Source organism: Hemitrygon akajei, chromosome 10 (assembly GCF_048418815.1).
Source record: "Hemitrygon akajei chromosome 10, sHemAka1.3, whole genome shotgun sequence".
Classification (NCBI taxonomy): Eukaryota; Metazoa; Chordata; class Chondrichthyes; order Myliobatiformes; family Dasyatidae; genus Hemitrygon; species Hemitrygon akajei.
The window spans coordinates 138,483,573-138,505,305 of record NC_133133.1 but is presented as its reverse complement, the minus strand read 5'-3'; the positions used below and the strand labels follow the sequence as shown (position 1 = coordinate 138,505,305).

Here is a 21,733-nt window from a genome sequence, read left to right as displayed (position 1 = left end):
TCTAGAGTCTGGCACCAGATTCTCTCGATTCTGGATCCACTTCATATTTGAGTCTACCAGATTAATTCTGCACATTGAGCAGAATAATAACAAGGTTCTGCAGGTTAGACACAGAGGACAGATTCATAACCTAGTGACTTAGTCTGTGTTGATGCCACTTTGCAGATCAAGAGGTGATTTCACTGATGATCTTGGGATGTTGAAAAAAAAACTCATAGAATGTACGTTTACGAGAGAATCTATGGTAGGATAATCACCCTAAAATCATGAGAGAAACTATGACACTTTTGTTAATGCAGAAATATAGAACTCTATCACACAAGACATAGCAGCTCACTAAATACTCCAATTGTGTGAATGGTATAGATAGTAGTCCGATCACTCGAATCGAGTATGATATTCTGCTAACATGACTCTTAACCTGGGAAGTTAGGATAGATTCCCTTAATGGAGAACACTTGTGTGTGACTTTGGTTAATGTGGGGAGCTGAGGCATGGGCAGCCACCATGTGGTCTTTGACAGATTGTGGTTAGGGTCCAAGTGGGATGGAATGCCAGACAACTGGGTATCCTTTACTGGTGCAGCCTCCCTCCGCCTTCACTACTGTTGTGATCTGTCATCTTCCACCAAGTCTGCCACTGAGATCTTGATTGGATCACTGTCTGGAACCTCCCCCTTGACCTTACTGCCAAGGGTGACCCTACCAGTCACTAAACACCAGACAGCAGGATCTCAGCAACTCACAAGCCCTTTCACACAGACAAGGTGGAGATCCTCGGAGAATATTACAAGGCCTGGAGCTGACATGGCTGTATGGAAGCGAGATGCATATCAGCCACTAGACAGTGGAGAAGGCTTGGGGAGCCCAATGGCTACTCTTAGCTTTTCGTGATGCCTGCATATTAACTTCTGCTTTGGTTTGGCCTGCCACCAACTTCTCCAGCCTCAAGTTTTTCTGAAATTGTTGAATGTTTTCAACATAATTTTATTATAATCAATCTATTCAACAGCACTCTTCTCCTGGATAGCTTTAATGGGAGTTCTGTGGAGATAAGGCAGTAAATCATCTGGCCAATACATATCCATCAACTAAATTACTACAGCAGATTATCCAGCTGCTGCACAGGTAATCCTGCTGAGCATAAATACCACATAATAACAACCACATTTGAAAAACAGCTTCATCACTTATAAAATGTTTTGGGCTGTTTTGAAGCTGCAAGATACGAAAGTTCTTCCAAAAGTGAAATTGTTTTTTTCCTCTCTGTTAGTCATCATGCTCACTTCACACAAAGCAACTGAACAAACCCACCTTCACTCTGTGGAAGCGAACCACATCGCCAACTTTGTAGATTTTAGGAAGTAGATCAGGATTCCCGTTGAAAATCACGCAATTGAGTTTTCCTTCCGAATGGTCCACTATGGTGACTGTAGAACAGTAATCTGCAAAAGTGTGATCACACTCAGTTAAAAGGTCATGGCAAAATATAGAATATTTATTGCAACACACACACACACACACACACACACACACACAAAATGCTGGAGGAACTCAGCAGGTCAGGCAGCCTCTATGGAAATGAATAGATAGTTGACGTTTCGGTGGGGGAGGGGGTTGAGGCAAGCAGGAAGGAGATAGGTGAAGCCAGGTGGGTGGGAAAGGTCAAGGGCTGGAGAAGGATGAGAGCAGAGTGGACCATTGGAGAAAGGGAAGGAGAAGGGGCACCAGGGGAAAGTAATAGCAGTTCAGAAGAGATAAGGTGCCAGATTAAGGAATAGAAGAGGGAAGGAGGAGGGAAAAAATTACTAGAAGGAGGAATCGATGTTTATGCCATCAGATTGTAGGCTTCCTTGATAGAATATATGTTCCTCCTCCTCCTGAGTCCCTTCCTTCTTCCCTTTCTCCTATTGCCCACTCTCCTCTCTTATCAGATTCCTTCTTAGAACATAGAACCATAGAACACTACAGCACAGTACAGGCCCTTCAGCCCTCCATGTTGTGTTGACCCATATAATCCTTAAAATAATCCTAGCCCTTGGCCTTTCCCACCCACCTGGTTTCACCTATCACATTCCAGCTAGCCTGCTTCCCCTCACACCTTTTTATTCTGACTTCTTTCCCCTTCCTTCTCATCCAAAGTGTTGACTATTCGTTTCCATAGACGCTGCCTGACCTGCTGAGTTCCTCCAGCACTTTGCGTGTGTTGCTTTGGATTTCCAGCATCTGCAGACTTTCTCGTGTTTATAATATTTATTTATATTTGTTCATGTAGTTAAGCTGAACAAGAAGAAATCTGGCTTTCTTTAGTTGGGGAGATTATGAAGTACTCGCTGTTCTCATGTGGGTAAGATGACTGTGCACATCTTTGTGCATCGTGCTTCTAACAAGAAGACCCACAAAACGATGCATGGGCTCTTATCTTGATATGTCCCTATCAGCTGTGTTCCAAAACACTATGAGAAGTTCCCAGGAACACACAGCAAGAAGCATTGAATGCTGCTAATAGATCATCAGCTTGCAGCAGGATTCTCTTTGGTTTGGCCAAAACAAGTTCATCTTCAATGCAACAAAACGTCTGGAAATGAATGCTGCCAACTGCTATATTTCAGTCTGCAGTTGTGTATGCTAAGGAATTTACTGAAGCCCGATGTAGCCAACTAAAAGGCTTTGTAGAGAGGGACTGCAGTTTTAATATTGTGTGGGCATTGGACGCTGAGGGATGGGGTCCTGCTTACTAGCATCTCAAAAGCATGTTTAAAGATGCCATACGAGTGTCACTGGGGCCTTATAAACAGAATGGGCTGATTTGACGGCACAATGAATGTATTGATTTGATGATACTATGTACATACAAAAATTCACACTGATTGTGTCGATTTCATCCGTGTATTTTTATGAATAAAGTTGACTTTCGAAAGAAAAGACTTAGAATTGGGAGAATACCCTAAAAATTAGCCGAGTGATAACGTAGAAAGCACTTAGTCCACATACAGAGGAGCAGAAATCTGCAAACATCCCTTCCCCAAGATCAGATCACTGAAACATTTTATAACCCTCGTTACAGGCTTCCTTCTTCAGTAATACAGGTAAATAGCCAGGCAACATCAAGCTACAAATTCTTTTGCATTTTAAGCATGAATGCTGATTTTTTTTGGGGGGGGGGTGAATGCCCCACAAAAAAACTAAGATGGAATTTGAGTACTCCCTTTTACAGCTTCCACGTTTTGTGCTGATTAATTAGTCAAGTTACCTGCCAAAATGTTGAATCTCTGCTGGTTTACATCATTAAAATTCTCAGACACAAGACTTATTTCACTCATTCACGAGAATGTGACATTGTACAACAAGGATTTTTTGCAAGGAAATATCTGCCCTTGAACCTGACAGATTGGTTTGGAACTCAAGAAGTCACTGTTGCATTGACCACATTACATAATTCACATTTAAGATAGATCAAGATGTTAGATTTCCTTCCAAATTATATTAGCAAACATAATTTTACCACAACCTGGTAATTACATAGCCAGCACTTACTAAGAGTGATAATACATTACAAATTACTTTATTTTGATGAAATTAAATTACATGGTAGGATTTGAACTTATTTCTCCAGATCAATCATCCAGGCTTTGATAGGTTGAAACTCTCTAATCCAGCACCCTTGGGACCTATCAGGTGCTGGACCTTAGAAATTGCCCTTGATCATCTTCCTCTGTGTAGGAGAACTGCTAGTTTTAAGTACAGATGCACTCATGAGGTCACGTAAGAGCTCTGAGAATTGTCCTAAACCTGAAGTTTCAGTAAACTGGAAATGCTGTCAGCTGAGAATGCAAACATTGCACTAGTAGGTTAATGAGCTACAGATTAGCACAGATCATAGCTAGATCTGAGAATTAGTTAATTAGTACAGATCTGTAGTACAGATTCACAACATGCCAGACCAAAGGAATTGAAACATCACAGAATTCTGGACTGGAGAGTTTCCACCTGTAAATTAATTCTACCACAATACCATTGCATACATCAAATGTCAAGTGCTATTGCATGAATAATTAAGAGACTGACCTACTGTTATATAACAATCATTTAAGAGTAGATTTTAGAGCATTGCAGTTTTAAAGTAACAGGTTGGAAGTTTAACAATTCCACGTCCATTTTAAATACTTGTTCTCTAAGCAGCAGAAGTGTAATCGTAAAGCTAAGAATTCATGCTACAATTCACAAATCGCGAGTACTGGGTTGTACTGTGGCAACATTGAACCAAGGTTACGTTGGGAATACGACAGTTTCCTGAAGACTCTTACATCATCACCTTTAGGAAGCAGTATGGATAATCTGGATGGAGACTTCTTTATTGACTGGGGTATAAAATATAAGGGCCTGGCATTGTCAACAAGCCAGCTATTCAAGGACTATGGGTTCAAATATGACAGTCATTAGCCAATAACACCTGTTTGGTTCACTCTATCCAAGATTAAATATTTGGCAGAAGGCTTGTCCCAGGTCTTTTCTAGTGCAAGTGAATCTTCAAACAGTCCTGCAATCTCAAAATCTCCTCAAAGCCCCTCACACTATCACCTTCCATACTTAAATTCAGAATGTGAACAACTGACGATATGAATGTATCTCCCATGATAGTGCAACATCTTGGTCCCCCAGTGAATGAGAATGGCATTCTAATTTGCAGAATTCCCACTGAAGACACCTTTAAAAGTAATTCCAAAGAGTTTTTAAACACACAACAAAACTCCTTGGTCCATGCTAAATTTGGACTTTCAACAGAGACGCTTGACAGAATTGGAGTATAAAATATAAATGTTTTGCATTGTCAACAAGCAAATTCCACAGGAATAGAGGAACACTGTCAAAGTTTAAAAAATGAATACAAGTTTGTAACTTTCAGAATGTGTGTTTCAAAAGCACTTGACGTACTTGCTCCCAACAGACCAGTGAAAGCAGGTCCCAGAATAAATTAATTTCCACTTTGTGAAGAAAAACAGCAGGAAGTCATTAGATTAACCTTTTGAATTTTAATGCCTGGGGTTTTTGTGTCTACTTCTAAATGACAACTTAACATAATAGCACTTATTCTCCTGTGCTAACCACTTGCTGGTTGACATATGTATCCACTATCGCATCAGACATCAGAACTCATGGGAACAATTACGTACACAGCTTCATGGATTAGGTACCCCCGTGCTTGAAACAAAAAATAGTATTTCTCAGCCTTAAATCCACAATATCTCACAGTAAGACCCAATATTAAGTAGTTCCCATTATCACATTCAATATTGACCACTTCAGTAAGAGAACAGCAGTTGGGTTATTTTATGCGGCTCAACATCTTTGTGTGAGGTTTCAAGAGACTGAGGCACAGAGCTAAATAAGGGGTATCTGCTTCTCTAAATAGGTATTTACTGGAGCCATGAGCCTCCTTAATCAAATGACTCAGATTTACTCAGTTGCAATGAATTTATTTATGTTCCACTTCGTTTTCAGAGTTGGCTCTTCATTCTGTGGAAGACTGTCCTACCTTTTGATCAAACATTAAGGCCACAGTTTAACCCACCAAGGATACCAACAGTGCAGCACTTCTTTTGCCTGGATTATACGCTTAGCACTATGGGACTTGTACAAAGCTTCTAGCTCCAAGGCTACCACCAGAGACTCCTAAAATAAAGCTAAAAGCCCAAATGAGAGCTTTCCTCAGAAATCTGCATATTTTCACCCAAAATAAATTTTCCCACTGAGAATGCTGACCAACCCTGCTGTACACTTCCTGGATTTTCAGCTTGATCTTAGATTCTTAACATATACAGGTTCCTAAACAAGAGACTAAACCACCTCCAACAAGAGGGACACAGGTCATTGTACCATGCAACAATGAAACAGGCCCTCTGGCCACACTGATCAGAATGCCATTTGTCTGCATATGGCTCATATCCCTCGAAACCTTTCCTATCCATGCACCTGTCCATGTGTGTTGAATGATATTGTACCTGAATCAACCGCTTCCTCCTGCAGGTCATTCCATACATACACCATCCTCAGCATAAAGAACTCGCTCCTTACGAGCAACCTCAAATTAACAACACTTTTGATATTAAGTGACATTTCATCTACCCCAAGTTCCCCACCATCAGCACATTGAGAATCACCATTGACAGAAGCTCAACAGAAGCATCTTAATAACTTTTGCAGCTACCAAATCGGGTCAGATCCGAGTACCCTGTGATGACTAACTCCCTTCCTGTCAGTCCAACACAATGTTGTTCGAACAACACGTAGCTGACTTGACATTATCCAGTACAAAGAAGTGCACATTGACCAGCATCGCAACAGTCATCAAGATACTTGCTCCTTCTTTCACCAACACACTGTGGCTGTTACCATTTAATTCATTTGTCGGGATCTAGATATCGCTACCCTAACCCTATACACCAGATGTTGTCTATCATGGACCTTGCACCTTCTTTTATAAGTGTACAATATTAGCCTTTTACATTTTTCATCCAATTATGACTATGTTAATGTAAAGGGCCGACTGCATTTTTGTATTTTTTTCTTCTATCTCCGTAACTTATCACACAACCATACTATGCTTCATCAGCAAATTTGGTTTTGTTGATCTTTCCTGTATGGGGAAAAGCCATGGCACACAGTTTTGGCTCCATTCGTTTAGTCATCTAATCCAGACAGATACGCAGAGTCCACTTATTGCAGTGCTACATCTGTCCCTTCTACCAACTCAGACTAAAATCTGTTTTTGTTGAGCATTTTAAAACATTTAGACAACATTTTTTTTAAAAGATGGCAAACTTTTTTTTCAACTGCAACCTATCTGAAGTGGGTGAGGCATAGGATAAATTCTTCAAAATAGGAATGTTAAAAATACTTAATTATTAAAACATACTGTTTTAATCAAACTCCAAAATACCATGGCTAATTAGCTATATGCTTTTAAGGGCAATCATGTCTCTCTTTATGCCAGGGTTCATGTGCTCATTTCAATGCTGAGGGAATGAACTTAGACAGGGGGCACACTGCACACCATGTGAAAAGTGGTGGTCCTGGCAAGCTGCCAAATCAATTGAAAAGCTGTCATTAAACTCATTGCAAGAGGAAACTAGTGACTGGATAATGTAACTCAAACTTGCACTTTAACAGCACAAAAGAAAATGCACAGAATTTCGTATTCTTCCCAGTCCATTATAATGCCATACTTGGTGTTATGGATGAATTTAATAGCCCAAGAAGTCACTAATGATTCTACTTGTGTTTTTTTTAAATAGATGGCAACTTTTATTCTGACACGGATTGACCTGTTGCATTTAGGTGTCAAAGCTGGGTCAACATTTTGCATCCGGGCATCTGGCAGCTGATGGATTAGACTTTCAGGCGAGTGAACTGAGCACAACTCCAGAGCAGGCAATGAGAAGTGAATAAGGAATAAATAAAACTATCGTATCCCTTATATTGTATCCCTCAGGAGGTACCTAATAAAGTGGCCACTGAGTGTATGTTCATGGTCTTCAGCTGCTGTAGCCCATCCACTTCAAGGCTCAGAGTGCTCTTCTGCACACCACTGTTGTAACATGTTATTTAGGTTGCAAGCGCCTCCTTGTCAGCTTGAACTAATTTGGGCTTTCTCCCCTGGCCTCTCTCGGTAACAAGGCACTTTCACCCACAGTACTTCTGTCCTCTGGATTTCTTTTTTGCAAACTCGAGAGACTGCTGTGAGTGAAGATCCCAGATTAGCAGTTTCTGAGATACTCAGACCACCCTAACTGGCACCAACATTCATTCCACAGTCAAAGTCACTGACATCATAGTTCATCCCCATTCTAATGTCTGACGTGAACCTCTTGACCATGTCTGCATGCTTCTATGCAATGAGTTGTTGCCACAAGATTGGCCGATTAGATATCTGCATTAAGAGATGTGCAGGTGTACCTAAAAGAATACATTTTAGAAACAATAAGACTAAACAGAAGTAAAAACAAAATTAAGGTTCAAACTAAAGGATCAATTTTAATCATAATGAAAATATAGTCAGCAGGCAGTTTTCCCTAGTTTTCAACTAGTTTTCCCATTTCAGAACTGCAAAACAACATTTCCTAATGCAGTTGCATAATTAGACTATATGCCCAAAACCAGTAGTTCTGCTATAAGTATGTAGATCAAGTTTCCATAAATATGTAGACCTGAGAGTGTTGGACATTCTGACATGTCAGTCCTGCTACCATGGAAAGGGTGACCTCATCATGGCAGTCGAGGAGGACACTCTCAGGCTGGACGAGCAGCTTCTCATATTCCTTCTGAGTAGCCTCCAACCTGATGGTACGCACATCGATTTCTCTAATGTCCGATAACTTTTTCCCCTCACACTTCCCTCTTCTTTCACTCCCATTCTGGCTTCCCTCTTCTCTCCTCACCTGCCCATCAACTCCCCAAGGTATCTACTCCTTCTCGTTCTCCCATGATCCACTCTCTTTTCCCATCAGATTCTTTCTTCTCTAGTCTTTTACCTTTTCCACCTAACATCTTGCAACATCTTACTTCAACCCTCCAAACCCCACCCAGTTGGCTTCACCTATCACCTTCTAGCTTGTACTCCTTCCTCAACACCCTCCTCCCCCACTTATTTATTCTGGCTTCCTCCCCCTTCCTTTCCAGTCCTAATGAAGGGTCTCAACCCAAAAAGTCAACTGCTTGTTCATCTCTGTATATGCTGCCTAACCTGCTGAGTTCTTCCAGCATTTTATGAGCATTGCTATTACAAAACTACTGTATATACATTTCGCTATCAATAAATATGAGATTCACATGAAAATTGACAGCCTGGAAGTTGATGGCATTAACATTAGAATTATTTATGTTTCTGTGATCTATTTATCAATTTTATTGCATTGGATATCCTAAAGTATTTTTTAAATGATGACTTAAACAATACAACATCTGCCTACTGACTGAACACGCAAACATTTCTCAAGTTGTCTTGAGAACGTATAAAATAAACTCACTAATGCTATTTTGAATTGCAATAAAGGGATTTTTTTCTCAACATTTTATACTGTACTGTGGTTTAAGTTCACCACTTTGATGAAGGTCCATGGGAGACTGTTCAGTTAGAACATAGAACCATAGAGCATTACAGCACAGAAACAGGCCTTTTGGCCCTTCTTGGTTGTGCCGAACCATTTTTCTGCCTAGTCCCACTGACCAGCACCTGGGCCATATCCCTCCAAACCCCTCTCATCCATCTTAAATGTCAAAAGTGAGCCCGCATTCACCACTTCATCTGGCAGCTCATTCCACACTCCCACCACTCTCTGCTTGAAGAAGCCCCCCCCTAATGTTCCCTTTAAACTTTTCCCCCTTCACCCTTAACCCATGACCTCTGGTTTTTTTCTCCCCTGGCCTCAGTTGAAAAAGCCTGCTTGCATTCACTCTTTCTATATACCCATCATAATTTTATACACCTCTATCAATTCCTTCCTCATTCTCCTACGCTCCAGGGAATAAAGTCCTAACCTATTCAACCTTTCTCTGTAACTCAGTTTCTCAAGTCCCGGCAACATCCTTGTAAACCTTCTCTGCACTCTTTCAACCCTATTAATATCCTTCCTGTAATTAGGTGACCAAAACTGCACACAATACTCCAAATTCGGTCTCACCAATGTCTTATACAACTTCACCGTTACATTCCAACTCTTATACTCAATACTTTGATTTATAAAGGCCAATGTACCAAAAGCTTTCTTTACAACCTTATCTACTTGTGAAGCCGAGTTCTGCTGGTATTCACAGATATTCACAGAAATCTTAATCCATAACCATAGTTACTTATCACAACACAGGGACACACAGATTCAAGCTTTGGAAATATTGTGTTACAATTCTTAGACCAAGAACTCACTCACTCTCTTACCTAGACACTGTCTCAGGTTAAATCCTGCAGATGCTGGAAATGTGAGATAAAAACTGAAAATAATGAAAGTACTTGACAGATTCAGCACGACTGCATCACAAAGTGACAACATTTCAGGTCAATGAATCATAATTCCTACCTTCGAAAACACCAGCTTTACTCCCTTCCTTCACCTTGTTTACCACTGCCATCCGTTTTCACTTTTTTAAAAATTTCACACCATTAGCAATCCCAACATTCTATATTACCTTGGTCAGGCTGTGATTCTAATGTCATTCTCTTCCAAGGCACGGTTTGCCCATTACAAGCCTTTTAACATCATTCACCTCCCTCTCACAACAGCCTAATTGCTGCCAACACCCATCCTCCACCCCCCACCCCACATATCCAAGTGTTTTTCCTTCTTTAAAATGGTCCTGACTAGTCTCCTCTCTTCCATCTTCATTCTAAAGCAACATTCACCACATCCTACCTCACACGAGACTCTTATGATTAGCGACCTGGACTGCTTCAAAATTTATCCTCATATGCCAATGCTTCCACGACCTCACTCTTCCTCACCTCTGTAACCTCCATCTCTATAATCCTGAGATTTACCTGATGTCCTCCATATCACCAAATTATTTTGCTGCATTATTGCTGGCTCTGATTTCAATCATCCAAGCCCTACAGCATGCTCTTTAAATCCTCACCTCCCCTGTATAATACTGTAAGGCACTGTTTAATACCCGTCCCTTATACTAAGCTCTGGTTATGTTCTAATGTTATTTCATTTTGTGCCAGTTTCTGTTGGGAATTGCTTCATAAAACAGCTTGGGACATTTAATGTCAAACAGAACCACATTAGTTAGTATCCAGAGTTACCAAGGTAACTCTAGAGGGATCAGAATCATCTTCATTGATTTGGAGTACAACACTGAGTAGATGAGTGAAATGTGGAGGGAGTTTGTCACTCTTGCTTATTCCAACAATGCTAAGACAACCACAATAAGAACTCAACAAAATAAAAACCAGCCTTATAACAGTCAACCAGACAAAACTGATTAGCTATTAACTGAAAAAAATCCAGAATGGTCTGGGAAATAAAAGCTCTTAACACAGAAAAGTAGACCCTAGGTGTAGATCGGAAAAAAAACACTCCAGTGGGTTTGCTTTCAATCAGCATTCCACTGAGTGAATAAACACGAGTAATCTCCTTGGAAACAGGTGAAGGTAGTCGCAAGACAGCGAATAAAGTGCACAATGAATGATTCTATAGAGATACCATACCCTCAGTAACAGGAGCACTATTGTATTTCACTGTGTTCTGCCCTGAAAAACAAATAAATCTTTTTATTGATACATTAGCACTTCCACCATTAGCCCTCAGCAACTTGCAAATCAAATAATGATTTTACTCTGCAAGCATTCATCAGTTGGTGTCATGTTCTCACTTAATGGTTAATAGCTTACGTTTTTATGCCAACCAGTAAACTTAAAGACAGGTGGAGGCTATCATTTGCCTTTCTGATGTCCAATCGCATTGCAATTATGCTCACGGGCAACTTGTAACAAGTTGCATTGCATGCAATGATCACAGAAATTGGGAGAGGCAGTGCCAAGTTCAATTCTCAAAGGAACACTGCAAAGTGAAATTAGTTGATGTGGCACAAACTACAAAATGTTAAAAAGCTGCCAGGCAAAATATTACAACTGAGGATATGATACCTGTCCCGTGCCACAATGGGCATCCAAGGATTTGCAACTTGCTGTGTGTGCCCTGAGGTTTGGTGATAGTGCAGCATACAATCACCAGGTCGGTTCCTTGGGACTGTCTTACGTACAGAGATTGAATAAAATTGACCTGCACACTCACTGGAGGTTAGAAGAACAAGAGGTAACTTCATCAACCTATGCCAATTCTGAGAGTGACTGATGGTGGTTAACGAGAGGTTGTTTCCTGTAGCTGGAGAGTTTAAACCAAGGAGAGGAAACCAGACGAGGATGGATTGGATAAACTATTCCACAGAGTACCCACATTAGGTTCATAACCCACAGGAATGACCATGTGGGTCAATGACTCATTGGGGCTGGCTTTGGAGAAGATACAGAAGAAACTTACCAGGATGTTGTCTGGTTACTAGCTACAAATAATGGTTGGGACCAACTTGGGCTGTTTTATCTGGAACACTGGAGAGTAAAGAATGACCTGAGAGAAATGTATAAAATGATGAGAAACGGAGATAGCGTAGACAGTCAGAATCTTCTTTTATCCCCAAAATTGAAATGTCAAATCCAAAAGGACATGTATTTAAGGTGAGAGAAGGAAAAGTTTAAAGGAATGTGTGGGCAAGCGTCTTTTTGTTTTAAACACAGGGCTGAGTGTGTCTGAGACAGAATGTCGGGGGTAGTGGTGGAAGAGGATACAAAAGGGGCATTTAGGAGACCATTAGCTAAAACATATGAACATGCAGGGGAAGGAGAGGTATGGATCTCATGCAGGTCGAAGGGATATAGTTTAATTCAATGTGGTGTTCCGTGCAGAAGGGCCTGTTCCTGTACTGTATGCTGAGTGAGCAGCCTTGAAACAGCTCCTACGTGAACAAATGGAAGCAGTGGTGATCCACTCTACCAATTAATCTTGCTCCACCAACCAGAGATCACACCTGAATTTTAACTTAGCATCACTTTTCTGTTTCAACCCCAATGGTTTTGATTCTCTTTATCAGCAACTGAGCCTCCAGACCCAATAGGATAGATAATTCCAAAGTATTGGCATCCTCCAAGTGGAAAAATCTCCTCTTATCCTTGTCCACAATGGACAACTTATGATTTTGAGACAATGACTCCAATTCCAAACATCCTAATCAGGGGAAATGGTATCCGTATTGTCAACTTGGACAGCACTGTCAGACACCCATATCTTCCAAAGAGACTACCCTCCACTCTTCTAAAATCCAAAGACTGCAAGCCAGTCTACCCAACCTCTCCCGGAACTACAGTCCTCCCCTATTCAAAACTCTAAGTGGGTGGCCCTCAGTGGGTCATCCTCCCCCATGGAAGCACTACAAACCTGCAAGGAAAATCCAAGGTGAGCCTACACTCGGACCCTACAAATTTCAGCACATTATCTCTCCTCTTGAGGTAAAATCAGAAGCTCTAGTTGACAGCAGAGGTCTGGGCTCTGCTGAGATCGGGATGCTGCTTTCCGATTGAGGGATAACTCAGTGGCTCTAAGGTCAACAAGAGCTGTGCTTCGCAGTGTCACCTGGAAGGCAAAACGGGACTATTCATGGAGAATATCCAGTCACTTCTGTGATATCAGAGACACAAGGCACATGTGGCAAAGCATTCAGAAAATAACTGACGACAAGTCAATCCTGTGTGTCAATGACAGTGAGGCCTCGCTTCCTAACAGGCTGAAGGGCTTTTATGCATGGTTTGATGAACAGAACAATGTGCCAGTGAGGAAGTCTCCCCCCTACCCCCCAGAGGAGCAGGCACTCTGTCTGACTGCAACTGATGTGAGCCAGGGTCAACACATGTAAAGCTGCAGGGCCCAATAACATACCTGGTCAGGTGCTAGGGGACTATGCAGGACAGTTAACAGAGCTGCTAACAAACACCTACAATATCTCTTTGGAACAGTCCACTATCCCCGCAGGCAGTCACCATCGTCCCGTTGCCCATGAAGGTGACAGTAACCTGCCTTAATGATTCCTGTCTAATGGCACTGACCTCAATAATAATGAAGTGCTTTGAGCAGGTGGTTATGGACTGCATTAAATCTCATCTTCCCACTACACTGGATCCTTTCCAGTTTGCTTATGCTCAAACCATTCCACTGCTGATGTCATAGTCTCTGTACTCCTCTCCGTCCTTTTCACACCTGCAAAATAATCCTCATATGCCAGGATGCTGTTTATTAAATTTAGCTCAGTGTTTAATATGATCATCCTTCAGAGCTGGTAGCTAACTTGTCCTTGTTGCGTCTCAACAGCCCTCTCTGTCACTGGATCTTGGACGTTTAGACAGAAAGACGAACTGTGTTGTCAGGAACATCTCTAGCGCCATCACACTAAGCAGCGGTAGGACTTGGGCTGCATGTGCTCACCTCACTGCTGTGTTCACACGTGGCTGTACTACCAGACCTGATTCAAACCGATGACATGACAAGTGGCCGGCCTCATCAACAACAATGATGGGACAGCGTACGGTGAGGAGGTAGAGCGGCTGGTAAAACGATGAAAGCACAACAACCTGAATCTCAAAGTCAACAAGACTAAAGAGATTATTGTAGACTTTAGAAAGGAACAGGCTAACTACTCCTCGCTGGAAATAAACAGCTCCTCCATGATCTCACCTCATCCCTCAACATCACCTCTTTAGACAAGAAAGCACAGCAGCATCTCCTCTTCCTGAGGAGACTGAGGCGAGCAAGGCTCCCACCAACCACCCCCACATCTCCACCACCATTCTAACCAATTTTTACAGGAGCACCATTAAGAGTGACTTGACCAGCTGCATTGCCGTTTGGTTTGGGAATTACAAGGCATCTGACCACAAGACACTACAAAGGATAGTGAAGACAGCTGAAAGGATCGATAGGGGTCTCTCTTCCACACATCCGAGATATTTATCAGGAGTGTTGCAGATGCAGGGCCCTTGGCATTGTCAATGATCTCTCCCATCCATCCAACAATCTCTTTGACCCCCCACCGTCAGGTAGGATGTACTGCAGCATCAGGACAAGAACTATTCAGATGAGTAACAGCTTCTTCCCTCAGCCGTGAACCTACTGAACTCTCTGCCACCATCCAGGTCTCATTACCTATGAAGCACCAGTAGCATATACTGTTTACTTACTGACTTGTTAATTGTTAATTTATTTCTGGTTATATCACTTTATGTGCTGTGTTGGTCCGGAGAAATGTTGTTGTTCATGTGTACGGTTATACAGTTGAATAACAATAAACTTGAACAAGTGTTTGCCCCTTCAATTGCCCACTATTACTGCAGTGCCAATTCTTCATGCCTCTTGTCTGAAGAAACCTTGATCCTTCTGATCAACAACACTTTCAGTCTCTCATTATTTATAAAGTACTGTGCTCTTTTAATTTTTTCACCAAAGTGGATAGCTTCACATTTTCCCATCTAATACTCCACATTCCACGTCTCCACATGTTTGCTCTGCCAGTTTATATCCACTTGAAACCTTACTGTACTATTCTTAGAATCCTTCCTATTCCACTGCCTTGTGCTACCAGCAATCTTGTATAAGACCATAAGACACAGGTGCAGAATTAGGCCATCGAGTCTGCTCCACTATTCCATCATGGCTAATTTATCATCCCTCCCAACCCCATTCTCCAGCCTTCTCCCTGTAATCTTTCATGCCCTGATCAATCAAAAACGTTTCAACCTCCTCCTTAAAAATACTCAATGATTTGGCCTGCACAGCCCTCTGTGACAAATTTACACAGATTCACCACCCTCTGGCTAAATAAGTTCATTGTCATCTCTGTTTTAAATGGACATCTGAAGCTGTGCCCTCTGGTCCTAGACTCCCCCACTATAGAAAACATACTCGACACATCCACTTTGCCTAGGCCTTTCATTCTTCTAAACTTCCCCTCTCATTCTTCTAAACTCCAACAGCTGAAGGCCTGAGCCATCAAACCTTCCTCATATGTTTCCTGGGATCATTCTCGTGAACTTCCTCTGGACCCTCTCCAATGCAAGCACATCTTTTCTTTGATAAGGGGCCCAAAACTGCTCACAGTACCCCAAGTGCAGTCTGATGAATGTCTTATAAACCTTCAGCATTACATCCTTGCTTTTGTATTCTAGTCCTCCCAAAATCAACGCTAACATTGCACTTGTCTTCCTTATCACAAACTCAACCTGCAAGTTAACCTTTAAGGAATCCTGCATGAGGGCTCCCAAGTCCCTGCGGACTTCCAGCACCTTCCAAATTTCCCCCAGAATCACCAGCCATTGATGTTCAGCTGTCATCCCTGCTAGTGTCCCCTTCCAATCAACTTTGGGCAGCTCTTCTCTCATGCCTTTAATTCACTTAATTCTGTTGTAATACTAATACATCTGACTTTCGATTCTCCTTCTCAAACTGCAAGGTGAATTCTATCATACTGCAGTATGATCATTATTTCTTAAGGGTTCCTTTACCTTAAGCTCCCTAATGAAATCTAGGTCAGTACATGACACCCAATCCCGAAATGCTGTTCCCTTAGGGGGCTCAACCACAACCTTTTCTAAAAAGCCATCTTGCAGGCATTCTACAAATTCCCTCTCTTGCGATCCAGCATCAACTGGATTTTCCCAATCTATCTACATATTGAAATCCCCATGATTACTGTAACATTGCCCTTTTTCCGTGCCTTTCCTATCTCCCATTGTAATTTATAGCCCACATCCTGGCTACTGTTCAGAGGCATGTATAACTCCCATCAGGGTCTTTTTACCACAGCAGTTTTTAAACTCTACCCACAATGAGTCTACATCTTCCAATCCTCTATAACCTCTTTTTAAGCATCTGATTTTATTTCACCTGCACCACACCACCTCTGCCTGCCTGCCTGTCCTTTCGATGGAATAAGTATCCTTGGATGTTAAGCTCCGAACTATGATCTTCTTTCAGCCACGATTCATTGATGCCACAATATCACACCTGTCAATCTCTAACTGTACTACAAGATCATCTACCACATTCAGTATACTGCATAGATTCAAATATAACACCTTCAGTCCTGTATTCACTACCCTTTTTGATTTTGGCCATCACTCACACTGTAACTCATTCCACTGACTGCAATTTTGTCCTGTATTCTGCCAGTCCGCCTTCACACGTTGCATCTAGTTGTATACCAACTGCCCCATGCCCAGTCCTATCACTCAGTTCCCATACCCCTGCCAGATCAGTTTAAAACCTCTCCAGCAGCTCTAGCAAAAATGCCCACAAGGATATTGGTCCCCCTTGGGTTCTGGTGTAACCTGTCCTTTTTGTTCAGATCATCTCAGAAGAGATCCCAATGATCCAGAAATCTGAAACCCTGTCCCCTGCACCAACTTTTCAGCCACACAGTCATCTGCCAAATCATCTTATTTTTACCTCCACTGGCACGTGGCACAGGCAGAAATCCAGAAATTGCAACCCTGGAAGTCTAGCTTTTCAGCTTTCTGCCAAACACCCTGTATTCTCTCTTCAGGACTTCCTCCCATTTCCTATCAATATGTACCACAACTTCCAGCTGTTCACTCTCCCCTCTTGGAATGCAATGGACCCAATCCTGACAGCCGTGACCCTGGCACTTGGGAGGCAACACAACATCCGGGTATCTCTTTCACATCCACAGAATCTGCTAACTGTTACTCTAATTACTAAATCCCTTATCACTACAGCTCTCCTCCTCTCCCCCCTTCCCTTCTAAACCACAGAGCTAGAGACCTGGTTGCTGCAGGTAGACAACCTGGTAGGTTGTCTCCACCCCCACCCCCAACAGCATCCAAAGTGTGATACTGATTACTCAGGGGAAAGGCCACAGGAGTACTCTGCAATGGCTGCCAATTCCCTTTCACTCTCCTGACAGTCACCCTAGGTACCTGCTTCTTGCAATTTAGGAGTGACCATCTCCCTGTAGCTTCTATCTATCACCTCTTCTCTGGTCATCCAGCTGCAGCTCCAGTTCCTTAACAGAGCCACTAAGGAGCAGCCGCTCGGCATGCTACGTGCAGATGTAGTTATCAGGGACACTGGCGGTCTCCCAAAGTTCCCATATCTCACACAAAGAACATACCATTACTTCCAGACCCATTCTCAGCGCTCTAGCTATGTACTAACAGAAAATAAAAATGACTGGAAACGCACTTAGAGCCTGCGTCTTTGCTTGTCCAAGCCTGTTCTCACCTGAACTTGTTAAGCCAAAGCCTGACCACTCTAACATTGGCCCACTCGCACAATGGCCACTCCACTTACACCATCCTTATTTTTATTGGCACCCACGCTGAATACATCATGCCAAAATGAGTCAAAAGTACCTGAGTCCTTTTTAAACCTCACGTTGCATCACCAACGAGCAACCTCTTGCATTAATTACAGCCTGCCGAGAAAGAGCCAAAAAGCACCCTAGCTCTTTTTAAACCCTGCACTTCGTCACCAACGAAAGACCTCTCACGCTGATTGCAGCCTGGCAGAAAGCACCCAAGCTCCTTTTGAACCTCACGCTGTGTCACCAACTAACGACCATCTGCGGAAACAGCCGAAAACAGCTGAGCTGCTTTGAACCTTGCAGCGTGTCACCAATGAACAACCTCTTGCACTGATTGCAGCTCACAAAATGAGCCAAAAACACCTGAGCTCTTTTTAAACCTCCCACTGTGTCACCAATGAACCACCTCCTGCACTGACTGAGATATTACACTTGGTCCCCTCACTGACTCCATTAATATTAGCCATCGATTAGCCATTGGCTTGTGGCATTACATATATCGCACACTTGAAAAATCAGAGCCAAGAGCATTTGCTTCAAAACTTCTTTGCAACTCGGAGTCAAAGTGAGGAGATCAAACTTTGGCACAGATCAGAAAAATACCCCTCTTCATGTCAGAGTAACAACAGAAAGAGGCCTTTCAGCCTAAAGTTTTTCATGCAGACTAAGATGCACAACTCTGTTGGTCCTATTTGTTCACTGTTATCACTAACGTCGCTGTTTTGCTCTCTCTACAGACACTGCTTATCTACTGAATATTTCCAGCACTCCCAGTTCCTATTTCCAGTCTGCGACATCCATCATAATTTCACTCTGATCTTTCTAAAGGAAATTACATTAGATCAAAGCGTGTTAAAATATTCATGTTGCTCAATGGAGTAATGGATTTTTTTTTAATCACTGCACTATTTTTCCTACTGGCATACCAAAAGCAGCTTGAAATCAAAAGTCATTATTGAATCCAATTTATACTTTTAGGCGACATCAGCAACTCTGGGAAGCTGTATTCTTTGCTGCTTCAATACAGAAATACAAATGGAAATAGCAACAGATTTTATACTTAGCATACATTACAAAAGACTGTTATCCTGAATTTAATTGCTTTGTAAACACAAAATAGTCTGCAAACGCTGGAAATCTAAAGCTACACACACACACACACACACACACAAAGTGCTGCAGGAACTCAGCAGATCAGGGGGCATCTATGGAAATGAGGAAATAGTCGACCTTTTGGGCTGAGACCCTTCTTCAGTACTGAGAAGGAAGAGTGTAGATGCCAGAATAAAAGGTGGCGGGCAGAAGGGAAGAAGGATAGCTAGGTGATAGGTGAAGCCAGGTAGGTAGGAAAGATAAAAGGCCTGGAGATGAAGGAATGTGATAGGAGAGAAAGAATGAGGAGGGGTGATAGGCAGGTGAAAGGAGGTAAGAGGCTATAGTGGGGAATAGAAGAGGGGAGGGGGAGGGAATATTTTTACCAGAAGGAGAAATAGATGTTCATGCCATCAAGTTGGAGGCTACTCATATGGAATAAGGTGTTGCTCCTCCACCCTGAGGGTGGCCTCATCTTGGCACAAGAGGAGGCCATGGACCAACATGTCAGAACTGGAATGGAAATTGGAACTTAAATGTTTGGCCACTGGGGAGTTTTGCTTTTGATGGATGTAGCAGAGGTGCTGAACAAAGCAGTCCCCCAATTTACGACGGGTCTCACCAATGTAGGGAAGGCCACATCGGGAGCACCGGACACAACAGACAACCCCAGAAGATTCACAGGTGAAGTGCTCCCTCACCTGGAAAGACCGTTGGGGGTACTGAATGGAGGTGAGGGAGGAGGTGAATGGGCAGGTGTAGCACTGTGGCCAGTTGCCGGGATAGTTGCCAAGAAGGAGATTAATGGGGCGAGACAAATGGACAAGGGAGTCATAGAGGGAGCGATCCCTGCAGAAAGCAGAGAGGAGGGCGAGGTAAAGATATGTTTGGTGGTAGTATCCCTTTGTAGTTTTATATATCCAAGTCATTATAAGTTTACCGTTGAGATCAGATCAGTACTAAAGTTATGGGTCATCAATCACACCAGAGCAGCTCAGATATTCTGCTGGAAAGCACTATTTCTGAGAAATGAGTAGACCAGAAATTTCAAATACGTAAATCAGGACTGGCAGAACATCTGAGCTGCTCGTGTGATTGATGAACCATGACTTTACTACAGATCTCTGCTCAGCAGTAGTAAACTTATAATGACTGGGATATATAAAAGTAAGAAATGGCTGTTGGAGTTCCCCTGCCCATTCTGAAATGTGTGCTGACTGTGCCTCACTGAGAGATGGTGGCAGGAAAGACTGTGAGATATTGCTGCACTTATCCACTTGCTTACCAGCAAACCCACTAGGTTTGTATCTGCCCATTCAAACAATAAGCAAATTCGTAACAGCACGATGAGTTCCGATTGTTGTCGAAGAGAACCGGAGAGGTTTTTATGGGAAGGAGGAGGTAACCATGGGTCAATTTCAGAGTGATGATGCAGCCATCATCAGAAGGTGATCCCGCATTCCTAAGCAATCCAGTAAACTTAGGGATGATGGGCCAATGGGATTCAGCTGAGTTCGGACACGGGTAGCAAATAAGCTAGATGTTCTCACATCTCCATCACTCCCGAAGCAGCTGTCTCTTATTGGAGCAGAGACACACTGGCCCCAGCTTCCAAGACCTCATTTAGCACCAGCCTTACACCACATAGCCGGCTGCTAGCATAGTGGCATCAGCGCTGGACTTTGGAGTTCGAATCCAGCCAGTTCCCATGCACGCTTTTCATCTGTGCTGGATTGAGCGTCGAGCTCGTAAAAACAAGAAAGCCTGCTGAAAAAACACCATCACGATGGCATCCCGATGACTCCACTCGGAGTTAAGGGCCTTCTTCTTACACCACGTGGCTGGATGGAGCATCGTTAAGATACTTAACACAGGTCTGGCCCTCACCCGTCGGAAATGCATATACAAATCTTTTACAAAAGCCGTAATACAGGACTGACTGTGAATGGAAGGCCATAAAGCCCCATTTTCTCAGTGCAAAGGCAAATTACTCACTACTGCTGAGATGGAAGTCAGCTAACCTAGCCATTGCCACCCTGGACTAGCTGGAGGCAGAAGCTCAGTAGTGAACTTGCATTACGAGTATTTCCTAACTCTTCACTGTTACATTGAGGCCCTGTGTTACTTCGTCAAAACACCTCCTCTTTTTCCTGGACATATTGCTGTGATCCGGATTTAATATGGAATTCACCACCTTAAGGCCACTCAATCTTTCTCTCTGTTAATTCTGACTATTTTTGCTAGTCAACTTGCCCGCTGCTTTTCTCTTTCCACGTGTATAGCTCGACCTGCTTAAAGCAGTCCACAGTTATGCTATTGGTAACACATAACAGGCGCTCTGCGCTGAACTGCAGACAGATTCTCTTTGTGGACCTCAGTTCAGAACCCTATTTGCTTGAATTTATTATTTACATGAATTGTGTTTTCTTTTCCTCTGCATATTGGGTGTTTGATGGTCTTTTTTTAAAAAATGGGTACTTTTGGGTTTCTTTGTTTCGTGGTTGCCTGTTAGGAGACTCATAAGGGAGAATGAGGCAGTCATAGATGAGAGCTACAGGGAGGTAGTCACACCTAGGCTGCCGGAAGCAGGTCGTTGGGTGACTGTCCGAGGGGGGGTAGCGAAGGAAAGTAGACAGGTAGTGCAGAGCACCCCTGTAGCCATTCCCCTGAATAATAAGTTTACCGTCCTGGATGCTGTTGGTGAGGATGACTGACCAGGTGTG

The 21,733-nt window shown here is 42.6% G+C and overlaps 1 protein-coding gene across 2 annotated transcripts in view; it reads right to left on the bottom strand.

Moving 5' to 3' along the window:
• The window catches only part of pot1 (protection of telomeres 1 homolog), a 381,260-nt gene that overhangs the window by 168,281 nt on the left and 191,246 nt on the right, over positions 1-21,733 (bottom strand). For both annotated transcript variants that reach the window (XM_073059088.1, XM_073059086.1), the window contains exon 8: positions 1,314-1,444. In XM_073059088.1, the coding sequence (XP_072915189.1) occupies positions 1,314-1,444 (131 nt within the window). The remainder of the gene's footprint in view (positions 1-1,313; positions 1,445-21,733) is intronic.